This window comes from Ornithorhynchus anatinus, chromosome 12 (assembly GCF_004115215.2).
Source record: "Ornithorhynchus anatinus isolate Pmale09 chromosome 12, mOrnAna1.pri.v4, whole genome shotgun sequence".
Classification (NCBI taxonomy): domain Eukaryota; kingdom Metazoa; phylum Chordata; class Mammalia; order Monotremata; family Ornithorhynchidae; genus Ornithorhynchus; species Ornithorhynchus anatinus.
This window is the reverse complement of record NC_041739.1, coordinates 55,805,066-55,817,303: the sequence shown is the minus strand read 5'-3', so window position 1 is coordinate 55,817,303 and position 12,238 is coordinate 55,805,066. Positions and strand designations below refer to the sequence as shown.

The 12,238-nt window shown below is 45.1% G+C and overlaps 1 protein-coding gene across 9 annotated transcripts in view; it reads right to left on the bottom strand.

Moving 5' to 3' along the window:
- WDFY3 (WD repeat and FYVE domain containing 3) overlaps window positions 1-12,238 on the bottom strand; it is a 300,170-nt gene that overhangs the window by 146,181 nt on the left and 141,751 nt on the right. For all 9 annotated transcript variants that reach the window (XM_029076970.2, XM_029076971.2, XM_029076964.2 and 6 more), the window contains 3 exons: window positions 10,292-10,484; window positions 7,478-7,664; window positions 5,230-5,396 (listed from right to left, as the gene is read on the bottom strand). In XM_029076970.2, coding sequence (XP_028932803.1) covers window positions 5,230-5,396; window positions 7,478-7,664; window positions 10,292-10,484 — 547 coding nt within the window. The remainder of the gene's footprint in view (window positions 1-5,229; window positions 5,397-7,477; window positions 7,665-10,291; window positions 10,485-12,238) is intronic.

Below are 12,238 nucleotides of genomic sequence, written 5' to 3'. Positions count from 1 at the left end.
ATAATAATAATGATAACGACAATGATGATGATGACAATAATAGTAGTAGTTGCAGTATTTAAATACCCCATTGCTTAGTACAGTGCCAGGAACAAAGTAAGCGTTTAAATACCATTTAAAAAAAGGGTTTACTACGCGCCAAGGACTGGGCAAAGCACCGTTCTTGATACAAGCTCCATTAGAATGCAATGAGTGCAATTACTGAGACTTTTTTTTTTACAACACTCAAAATGAATGTTGCCTAGCTTCCCTCATCAACATGCCGCAGGAATCCCAATAAGGGAAAAGAAATGTGGTTGGAAAACATGAACTCGGTATTTCCGTGTCAGGAGACATACGGAGAGTGTTTATTACCCAGGACCAAACCCCAGACAAATAGCGGAGGTGGAAAGATCCTCTCTGCCTGTGCCCGGTAGGGTGGATGAAGCAAGACACAAAAGTCACTGGCCCATAACTGTTCGGACGAACAGGTGCGCTCGGATGGAGAGTACACACTGATCGAGCCAAATTCCAGGGGCTGCTTCAGCTGTTCAACCCAGACTAGGACAAGTTTTCCCTGCCAATTCAAGCTTCGTGCCTCCTAGATGACTCCCCGCTGCTGTGATCTTTCGGGCTCACATCAATAGACTGGGCCCTCTGTACATCATGAGAACATCACGATGTTATCTTTATATGGAATTCTGTCTCGGTTGTAGCGTGCAAAATGATCCTGCATTAAAACGGGACCTATTCACCCTCCCGGTAATGCCAGCACAAAACAGTTTCCCCCAGAAGGGGATGTTGCCCTCAATCAATCATATTTATTGAATGCTTCCTACGTGCCAAGCACTGAACTAAGTGCTTGGGAAAATAATAATGATAACTGTGGTATTTGCTAAGCTCTTGCACTGTGCCAGGCACTTTACTAAGTGCTGCGATGCATATGAGCAAATTGGATTAGACACAGTCCCTGTCCCACCTGGGGCTCACAGTCATAATGCAACAGAATAAACAGAAACGTTCCTTGCCCATAACGAGCTGACATACTAGACAAGGAGACAGTCAATCGATCGAGGGTATTGATTGCATGCTTACTGAGTGCAAAGCACTGTACTAAGAGCTTGGGAGAGTATGATAGAAAAGAATCGGTAGACACATTCCCTGCCCAAACAAGCTGCTGTGATCTCGCTGTGCATCTTGGCTGGAATATTGTTGATGGAATTGGGAGTGTCTGTCCAACCACACCAACCTGTTTAGATTCCACATAGCATGGGGACGAATGAAACGGCTTATGTGTGTTTGCTTGCGGGCTCCATCTTGAACCCGGTAAGGATTATTTTTTTTGATTTTTAAAGGTATTTGTTAGGCGCTTACTATGTGCCTGGAACCGTACTAAGCTCTGGGGAAGATACAAACTAATCATGTTGGATGCAGTCCATGTCCCACAGGGGGCTCACAGTCTTAATCCCCATTTTACAGGTGAGGCACAGAGAAGTTTAATGCCTTGCCTGAGTTCACACAGCAGAGAAGTGACATATGAGGTGGTTTTCCTTAACGTGGCATTTTTGTGAAAACGTTACCCCATGCTATAGGAGAACAAGGTGGATTGAGCCCCACAAAGCCTATGAACCAGCTACTCACTCCCTCAATTTTTCCTAGGTGTAGGGAGGGTGACCATTTGAACCTTTTTCAACCAGGCAGAGCCAGGGGAACTCAGACCACCTTCTGAATAATGTCGCGTGAAATGATGATGGTGACATATGTTAAACGCTCACTCTGTGCCAGGAACCGAACCGAGCGCCGCGGTGGATACAAGCAGATCGAGTTGGACGCAGTCCCTGTCCCATGTGGGGCTCACAATCTCCATCCCCATTTTTCAGAAGAGGCAACTATGGTACAGAGAGGTGAAGTGACTTGGCCTAGGCCACACAGCAGACAAGTGGGGGAGCTGGGAATAGAACCCATGACCTTCTGACTCGCAGGCCTGTGCTCTATCCACTATGCCATAAAATGTTGTTCCTCTCCGCTCGTGCACTGGCACGATGCCCGCAGCATCACGTTTACTTCAGTCCTGGACTTTCATTCATTCATTCATTCAGTGGTATTTATTGAGCGCTTACTGTGTGCAGAGCACTGTACTTCCCCCCAGCACCCTCAGTGGTCAACCTAGTTGTCAGAAAACTCGTTGTGGCAGGGAATGGGTCAACCAGCTCTGTCATACTGCATTCTCCCCAAGTACTCAGGACACTGCTCTGCACCCCGGAAGCACTCAATAAAAACCAGTCAGTCAGCCGTTCCTACTTATTGAGTGCTTACTGTGTGCAGAGCACTGTACTAAGAGCTTGGGAGAGTACAATAGAACAATAAAACAGACATATTCCCTGCCCACAATGACCTTACAATTTAGAGGGGGAGACAGATATTAATAAAAATAAATAATTTGCAGATATGGACATAAATGCTGTGGGACTGGGAGCGGGATGAATAAAGGGAACAAGTCAGGGTGATGCAGAAAAGAGGGGGAGAAGAGGAAAGGGGGGCTTAGTTAGAGAAGCCCTCTTGGAAGAGATGTGCCTTCGATAAGACTTTGAAGCAGGGGCAGAGTGATCGTCTGTCGGATATGAGGAGGGAGGGCCCGAGGCAGGTCGTAGGCGAGAGGCAAGATAGGCGAGATGCAGGTACATTGAGAAGGCTGGCATCAGAGGAGCAAAGCGTGTGGGCTGAGTTGTAGTAGAAGAGTAGCGAGGTGAGGTAGGAGGTCACAAGGTGATTGACTGCTTTAAGCCACTAGCGACGATGAGGGGACAAAGCACCAGTCTCCGCGACTCTATGACAATTGTTCGATCCTAGCTCTGAAACGCTCAGTCTTGTCCTAGCAAGACCAGCTGTCCAATCACTTTTGGAGATGAGGTTCTGCCCAGAGCTGGAAAAAAAATACTGCCCTAAATGCAACTGTGGTCATTTGTCTATTTCCATTAGCCAGGGGACCCTAGGATGGGCAGGCTGATGTGCTCTTGAGTGGCTGCGACAAGAAAGAGAATCTCCAAATGGCAGGGTCTCTGCTCTGCCCCATTCACTGGGGAAATCGCCTTTTAATCCCCACCCCTTTCTGCCCTGGTTGCCTAGAGACACAGTCGAAACATTTCTGCACCATCTGTTGACCTTCTCACCCCACGAAAGGGGGGGATTCATCTCATCGTGCTCAGCCCTGGAAATTTATAACTAGCACGTCTGATTTTCTCTCTTATTGCTACTGAATTGGCCATTTTGAACTTCCATTCCCCCTCAGACAGAGATGCGGCAAAGTCATCACCCTCCACTCTTTCTTCTACCCGAGAAAGGTCAAGTGCACCCCGAGTCGACACTTTAGGCTTTTAACTAAATTTTAGGTACGTGAAATCCAAAATCCAAGATAGGCAATGAATGGTAAACATTCAGGTGGCAATATGAAATTCTTACTCACTCTAGACTGTAAGTATGTTGTGGGCAGGGAACGTGTCTGTTGCAGTGTTCTCTCCCAAGCGCTTAGTATACTGCTGTGCATACAGGAAGTGCTCAATAAATACCACTGACTGAGCGGAGATCAAGCAATAGTCGTTTACTGGGTATAGAGCACTGCGCTGAGCCCTCAGGAAAGTATAAAGTACCAATAGAGTTGGTAGAGATGGTTCAGTTGGATACAATCTGTGCCCACAATACTCACAATTTGGAGGGAGATGTTTTCCCTTACTGAGACAAAAGTTGAATTAGTTTATAGAAATCCTTTTACTAGTAATCATAATAATAATTATGGTATTTGTTAAGAGCTTACTCTGTGCCAGGCACTGTACTAAGCGTTGGGGTAGATACAAGAAAACTGGACTGGACACAGTCCCTGTCCCATGTGGGATTTACGGTCATAATCCCCATTTTACAGCTGAGGGAACTGAGCGCCGGAGAAGTGAAGTAAGTGATTTTCCCAAAGTCACACAGCAGAGAAGTGGCAGAGCCAGAATTAGATCCCAGGTCCTTCTGACTCCCAGGCCCAGGTTCTTGTCCACTAGGACACGCTGCCCTTTCTTCCACGGCACATTCCTTACTATTCTGCTGAACTAGTCGGTCGTATTTATTGAGCGCTTACTGTGTACAGGGCACTGTACTAAGAGCTTGGGAGATTACATTATAACTATAAACTGACATTCCCAGGCTACAACTACTCCTCTGTGGGTTGGTCTACAGAACAAGATACTAGGCTGGTCATTCTCTTTTCAGCTCTGCCGCTGATTCAGTGACAGATCAAGAGAAAGTCAGTCAGCCATTCTGTGGCTCCGTGTATTTAATTATGCAAGACGGCTAAGACCACCTGCCTCCTATACTGGTGTATATCACAAGGATAAAGAGCTGAATTTAAAATGTGCTTAAACAATGGGTAGCTCTTTGTGTCAAGGATAACTCTCTCTCAAATGTAAACCTGTTACCTTTCGTTTATTTTTCCCAGCAACCAAGAAAACTTAAAACTTGGGTTTTTTATGAACTTCGGCCTTACTCATACCAATTGGGCTTTCTAGACAAAAGAGCGTTCGCCTTATAGAGTGCTTTGAAAAATGGCAAACCACATAGCGTTTAAGCATGAGAGAGCAAACACAGTTCAGGTAGATGTGTGGAAATATGATGAGTCGAACCAAGAAAAAACTGCTCAAGCCCATCTAAACTATAAGCTTGCTGCAGTCAGGGAATGGGTCTACCGACTGTTATACTGTACTCTCCCAAGGACTTAGTATAGTGCTCTACATACAGTAAGTACTCAATAAATTCAATTGACTGATTGATCACATACATAATTGAGAAGCAATGTGGCTTAGTGGAAAGAACAGAGGCCTAAGAGCCCGAGACCCTGGTTTCTAATCCCAATTCTGCCAATTGGTAAAAACTAAATAATAATTATGGTACTTGTTAAGCTCTCACCATGTGTCAAACACTGTTTTGAGAGCTGGGGTAGATACAAGTTAATCAGGTTGTTTGCCTGCTGGGTGACCTTGGGCGAATCACTTGTCTTCCCTGTGCCTCGCTTTCCTCATCTGTAATTTGGGGATTCCATACCCGTGAACCCCATGGGAGGCAAGGAAGGTGTCCGCCCCGATTACCTTATATCTACCCCAGCGCTTAGTACAGTGCCTGGCACATAGTAAGTGCTTAAATACCACAATCATGATGATGATGACCACTATTCCCTTCTTCCTCAGGGCCCCAGAGGGTGGAGGATCAACTCACCTTTGCCCGTAGGCTGTGGCACGGCAAATCCAGGCAGCAAGAAGGGAGCTCCAGTGGCCACACCGGTGGGTTTCAGTTCGCTGACGCCGTACGTCGTGAGCGACATTATCAGGTTGACCAGATCTTTCACCGCATCCTTAGATTCTGCCTCCTTGGCCTGTTCTAATCTAGAAGACAGCAGGGCTGGCTAAGTTTTTTCTCTTTCTTTTCAAAGGAAAGCAAACACTTTTAAATGAGAAAATGAAAATGGTTAACCTCTTGAAGGAGGCTCGGTGGTTCATTCATTCACTCGTTCAATCATATTTATTGAGCGCTTACTGTGCGCAGAGCACTGTACTAAGCGCTTGGGAGAGTACAAGATAACAATAAATAGACACATTCCCTGCCCAAAATGAACTTGCAGTCTAGAGGGAGACACATTAATATACATAAATTACAGATATGGGCATGAATGCTGTGTGTGGTGGTTCCCAAACAGGTTAAAATAAAGGCGCCCAAAATCTCCTTTTTAGCTGGTACTGTTTCTGAATGTAGTGCTCAATTTAACTGCCTCCTTTTCTTCCACCATTTCATCTCTACTGATATTCAGGTATTTCGTGGTTGGTGATTTCTGTCTGCTTGCTACCCCCTTTAGATTGTAAGGTTCACAGGGCAGGGACCATGTCTCTTTACTTCTATTCACGGACCTGGGAGTCAGGGAAGGTGGATTCTGATTCCGGCTCTGCCAACTGCTTGCTGTGGAACCTTAGATGAATCCCTTATCTTCTCTGTGCCTCAGTTTCCCCCACTGTGCAATGAGTAGTCAATCCTCCACCCTCTTACTTAGACTTTGAGCTCCATGTGGTACAGAGACTGTGTCCAACCTGATAAACTTGTATCTACCCTAGCGCTTAGTGTAGTGTCTGGCACACGGTAAGCACTTAACAAATGCCATAATTATTATTATTCTTAAATACCATTAAAAAAATGTTTCTATGTACTTAATGGAAACATTAACACACTGCTGTGTGACCTGGGGAAAGTCATTTCTCTTTTCTGTACTTCGGTTCCCTCATCCGCAAAATGGGAGTTGAATACCTGTTCTCTCTCCTATGTAGACTGTGAGCCCAATGTGGAACGGCAGCAAGTTCTAGATGTAAAGTACTTTTTTTTATGGCATTTGAATAATGGTTTCTCTGGGCCAGGCAAAGTACTAAGCACTGGGGTAGATACAAGGTAGTCAGGTTGGACACAGTCCCACGTCTCTCATGGGGCTCACAGTCTTCACCCCATTTTCCAGATGAGGTAACTAAGGCCCAGAGAAGTGAAGTGATTTGCCCAAAGTCACACAGCAGACAAACGGTAGATCTGGAATTAGAACCCAGGTCCTTCTGATTCCCAGGCCTGTGCTCTATTAATTAGGCCACGCTGCTTCTCTGGACTTGCTGCCTGACAACTCTCAAAGTTGTCTGGTAAACAGACACCTGCCAAGAGGCAGCTGGTAAAAAATGCAGGTGGGCAAATACGTTTTTCTTGAACGTACCGGAAAGGGGTCTTGCAACAACTCTAATTCTTCCTCCGAAATTCTCAATTACAGCACAGTGTTTATGAGTGTCCAAATGACGAAATGGGGAAAAATGGTTTGCTCGTGAATTTTTGGAGCCACATAAGCTATTTCTTCTTTAGTGGCCAGGATTCTGTCCATAAAGGAAGCAGCCAGGTCGACCAAGGCTGGTCCAAACAGGGGTAGACAGTCTCAGTGGATAGAACATGGGCCTGGGAACCAGAAGGACCTGAGTTCTAATCCCAGTTGCACCAGTAGTCTTCTATGTGACCTTGGGCGAGTCGCTTCACCTCTCTGGGCCTCAGTTCCCTGATCTGTAAAACGGGGGTGAAGATTGTAAGCTCCATGTGGGACAGGGACTCTATCCAATCTGATGTGCTCGTATCCACCAAAGCCCTTACTACAGTGCCTGGCATTTGACAAATACCACAATTATTATAATAATTATTATTATTAATCTAGGGTATAGTGACGGCCTTGAAGGAAAGCAAAAGTCCCCCAAAAGGATACACTTGCCAGATTAGAGAGTGGTAGCATTTTTCAGGCAAAACAGAGAAAGTGAATTCTACAATAACCACGAAGGCAAAACTCTAAAGGTTTAGACAATTTTAATCTTGAGGTTTCTGTAGTGTCATCACTTGAAAAAGCACTGTGAACGAGCACGTGCAATCCTTCAGAGGTTAGTTTCTTATCTTATGATCATACCTGAGCAAAAGATCACAGAGGAAGTTATATCCTTGCCATATCCGAAAGTCATCTAGCAATGTCTGAGACACATCGCTGGAATCTTTGAGAAAGCAAGAAAGCCCAGCGAACATCTCGACAATTTCTAGGGGTGACAGGTCATCCGACTGTTGCATATTCTGAACACATGTGGACAGGCATTCTTTTTCTGTAAAGACACAAGAATGAGACTGAGTATGTATACTCTGTTTTTACGTTATGGCTATTACAGCAATTACAACCCAGTTTTTTGTTTGTTTTTTTTTTAACAATTCTAATGAGCTTAGGGATATGATTACATTTTAACATTAAGGGGAGGTTCCAAGCCCTATGAAAAGATTCTATATACAGAGGCAAAATCTACGTAGCTAGAAATCTAACATTAAGGAATATGTATTAGCGGTTGTTTCCATTTTATGAAGGGCTGATATGGTAATGAATTTAGCTTCTTGTCTTTAAAATTTATATCCTGAAAATATGAAGCCTCAAAAATATGGACGTTCAACAGGCCTTTACTCTATGCTAAGAACAATACAAACTCACTACTGGATAAATGAATTAAGGATGATAATGACAAACACTGAAAAGAAATTAAGGACACATATTTGAAAGCAGCTCTGAAGAAAATAAAACATGTTTATCTAGCAACTAATGCCCGAGTGGACTGTTCTTTTCCCCTGAGTTTGAAGCTGTATGCAGCTTCAGAGACATGAGTCCATTCTCTACTACCCTGATCCAACTCCTCATAACAGAGAAATGAGAAGATTTAAATGTATGACAACACGGACTTGGATCGAGGTTGATTTTTTCTCTCCAGTTTCCACAAAGCCAGGAGGCACTGAAGTCTCGTGGAACTAGCCCAGGACTGGAAGTCAGGCGACTGGAGCTTTAATATCAGCTTTGCCACTAGTATGCTGTGTGGTCTTAGATAAGTCACTTAAATTCTCTGGGCCCCAGCATCCTCATCTGTAAAGTAAGGACAAATGCTTATTCTTCCTCCCGATTAGATTCTGAGCCCCTTGAGGGACAGGGGTACGTCCAAACTGATTTTGTTATATCTCTTCCCCAGGGCTTAACACAGGACTCAGCTTACGGTGGCACTTAATACATACTCTCATCATCATCATCATAAACTAGGGTACAATGATGAAAGCCAACGAGGCTGCCTCAGTTGGGCATCTGAGACATTGACGTGATGTGCTTAGTACAGTGCTCCGCAAATAGTAAGCGTTCAACACATACCACCAGTCGTTCAGTCAGTGGTCAGAGAAAGGCAGCCACAAATACCTAGCTTCTTAAATGTTCCAAGTTTTGGAACATTAGACCAGTTAAGGCATTACATAACCTCGCCCTGTGAGCCTGCAGTGAGGAGGTCTTCAGAGGTCTTCCTCACTGCAGGAGGTCTGTGAAGACCTGCTCCTCAAGTCATTCTGTTGATATCATTTTTGCTGAAAACCATCTCATTATTTCATTTCCGCTTGTTTTCACTGTGTCTGTATTATATTCTTCAGTTTACGACCTGTCTTCCCCCACCAGAATGGTAGCCAGAGGGCCAGAATGCAGGTATTTGGATTTTCTTCCATACTTCCCAAGACGAAATACAGTGCCTTGCACGTGGTAAAGGCTTAATAAATGTCAGTAATAATTTGGATGATTATATAGAGGAAAGACTAATTATGCTACATTATCAATCAATGGTATTTATTGAGTGCTTAAAATGTGCAAAGTGCTTGGGAAGAAACAATATAACAGAATTGGTAAACACGTTCCCTGCCTATAACAAGCTATAGGAGAGATAACCACAAGGATATGGTGAGGCTGTTCTCTCCTAGAAATGTCACCATAATGTCTTAGGAGAGGAAAGAAGACAGGATACATTGGGACCCTGCTGTTTTAAACAAGCATATTGTTTACACTCCAGCCAAAAAACCAGCTCTAATTTCTCTAGATTAGTTCCTGAGGAATTTTACCATCGCCCTTGTCTTTTTGTTTGCTTTTCCTGAAGTGATTGTCACCAACCCCCTGCCCAATTTTTAGACTGGGACTCCCTTGGGGGCCAAGGACCGTGGCTACCTCTAATGCATATATTTCTTTCCCAGTGCTGAGTACAGAGCTTTGAACTTGAGTTTACAATGAGTTTCTTTTGGAATTCGCCTACTTTTCACTGTACTTTCCTTTTACATATGCAAAACAGGAATTGTTTGGAGAAGGCAACAGAAATAATTGAGAAGCAGCATGGAAGGAGCACAGGCCAGGGAGTGGAAGGAGGTGGATTCTAAGCTCGGCTCCACCACCTACGGCTGTAGGACCTTGGGTAAGTCTCTTAACTTCTCTGTGCCTCAGTTCCCTCATGGGGATTCAAAACCTGTTCTCCCTTCCACTCAAATTGGAGCCTCATGTGCGACCTAATAATAATAATAACTGTGGTACTTGTTAAGCGATTACTATGTGCTAGGCACTGTACCAAGACTGGGATAGATATAAGGTAATTGGGTTGGACACAGTTCATGTTCCACATGGGACTCACAGTCTTAATCCCCATTTTCCAGGTGAGGTAACTGAGGCACAGAGAAGAGAGTGAAGTGACTTGCCTAAGGTCACCCAACAGACAAGTGGTGGAGCCAGGATTAGAACCCATGCCCTATCCACTTGGCCACGCTGCTTCTCTTGTATCTAGTGCTTAGATACAAGAGAAAACATAACATAATCATTGTTTAATATACACCAGAGCCACCAAAGGACTGGCAAGAAAACCAGAAGTGAGGGGAAAGGAGCGTGTGGGAAAGAGCTCCTCACCATGAATGTATTTCACTACGTTGACACTGAGGCCGTGGCGGGATATGGTCATCAGGACCTCGCCGGCACTCTTCCTCCAGGGCAGATTATAGGGTGGGCACCAGGACGTTATCGCGCTGAACAGGAGCTGGAGGTCATCTTTCTGGGCCAGCTCTTCCGCCGGGGACACGAAACTACACAGCTTCACTAAGATCTACAAGGAGAAAGCACAGCAGATGTTATTCGAATCATAACTGTGGTATTTATTAAGTGCTTCCTATGTGCCAGGCTAGGTAGGGAGGAATCGGATAGGACACAGTCCCTGTTCCACATGGGGCTCACAGTCTTCATCCCCATTTTACAGAAGAGGGAACTGAGGCCCAGAGAAATGGGGTGACTTGGCCTGGGTCACATAGCCGACAAATGGCGAAGCCAGGATTAGAAACCATTACTTCTGACTCCTAGGCCGTGCTGCTTCCCCCAGCAGCTCAGAGGAGGTATCTAAATGCTAAAAGTAGAACCGTGAGGGTTACGGCTTGGACAAACGGACATTGCGAACAGGGGCCCATGCAATTCAGATGGGCTGTTGCTGTATTATGGTGACAAACAGCTGGGAGAACACAATATTTAGGCAACTGAGTCACATGAGAAAACCAGAGCTGGATTTTGAAATACAAATGGCCCCCAGTCCTCCCTCCCCCTTCCTAGGCACTTAGCTGGGTGCCCCTTAAGCACTTTGATACCCACCTCACTGCCACAGCACTTATTTCCAAATCCTTATACTCCACTAATTCCATTAGCTATAAGTTATTTTTCTACCTATTCTGTTATATTGTATTCTCCCAAGTGCCTAGTACGGTCCTCTGCACAGAGTAAGCACTCAAAAAATGCCACTGATTAACTGATCCACTGAATACGGCTGACGAGCAGACACAATATCGAGCACTAGTCAGAATCTTCTCGGTCCGAGGCTGTCTGATCCGTTAAGCCAAGTCCTCTGAGACTCAGCATGTCGGAAGGAGAAGGAGGCCATTTACTCTTTGACTGGGGGAAGATCAAGGATTCGGGGACAGAGGGCAGCTTTCTCTTGCCAACGAGGTTTGGCAGAAGCTTGAACTGACCCCTTCTCTGGAAAATGAGGGTGGGGGTTCTGGAGTCATCACAATTTGCCATTCAACAGGATTGGCAGCTCTCCAAGTCAATTTAAGTCAAGGATGTGTTTAGTTCCCCCGCATTGCATCCGACAGCTAAGATTCGAGCAAAATCACAGGATTTGAACAACGGGCTGAGCCCCCCTTCCCCAAGCTTGAAGCTTCCTTCCTCACGTACAAGGTAAGAAATAGAACACTTGCTTCACGGAATGAGTTTGCCAGCTCATCGTTCCTAGCCTCGATTCTGAAAGAATCAGTTACTTACTTCTACTGTCTGTGCCTCCACGTCAGCATCGATGAAATGGAGTACCAGGAACCCTCCCCTCCCCATCTCCACAGATGTTATTGTGAGAAATCCATGGCTCTAAATAAGATGCTATTTGTGGGGCACTCTGAGTTCATTGGAAGGAAGCAGCATGGTCTAATGGAAAGAGCGTGGACTGGCTCCGCCACTTGTCTGCTCGGTGGCACTGGGCAAGTCACTTCACTTCTTTGTGCCTCAGTTACCTCATCTGTAAAACGGGGAGTCAGACTGAGCCCCATGTGGGACAGGAACTGTGTCCAACCCAATTTCCTTGTGTCCACCCTAGCTCTTAGTACAGTGCCTGGCACAATACCACAATTAAATACCACAATTAATATTATTATTATTCACTCTGGCTGTAAACGTCTCACACGTGTCTCAGCCGACAACAAGCTCATAGTCTCGATGGAGAGAAAGACATTAAGAGAAATACATGACAGCTCTATACATCGGTACTGTGGGAGGGAGGAATAAATGGAGCAAATCCAAGTGCAAGGGTGATGAAGAAAAGAG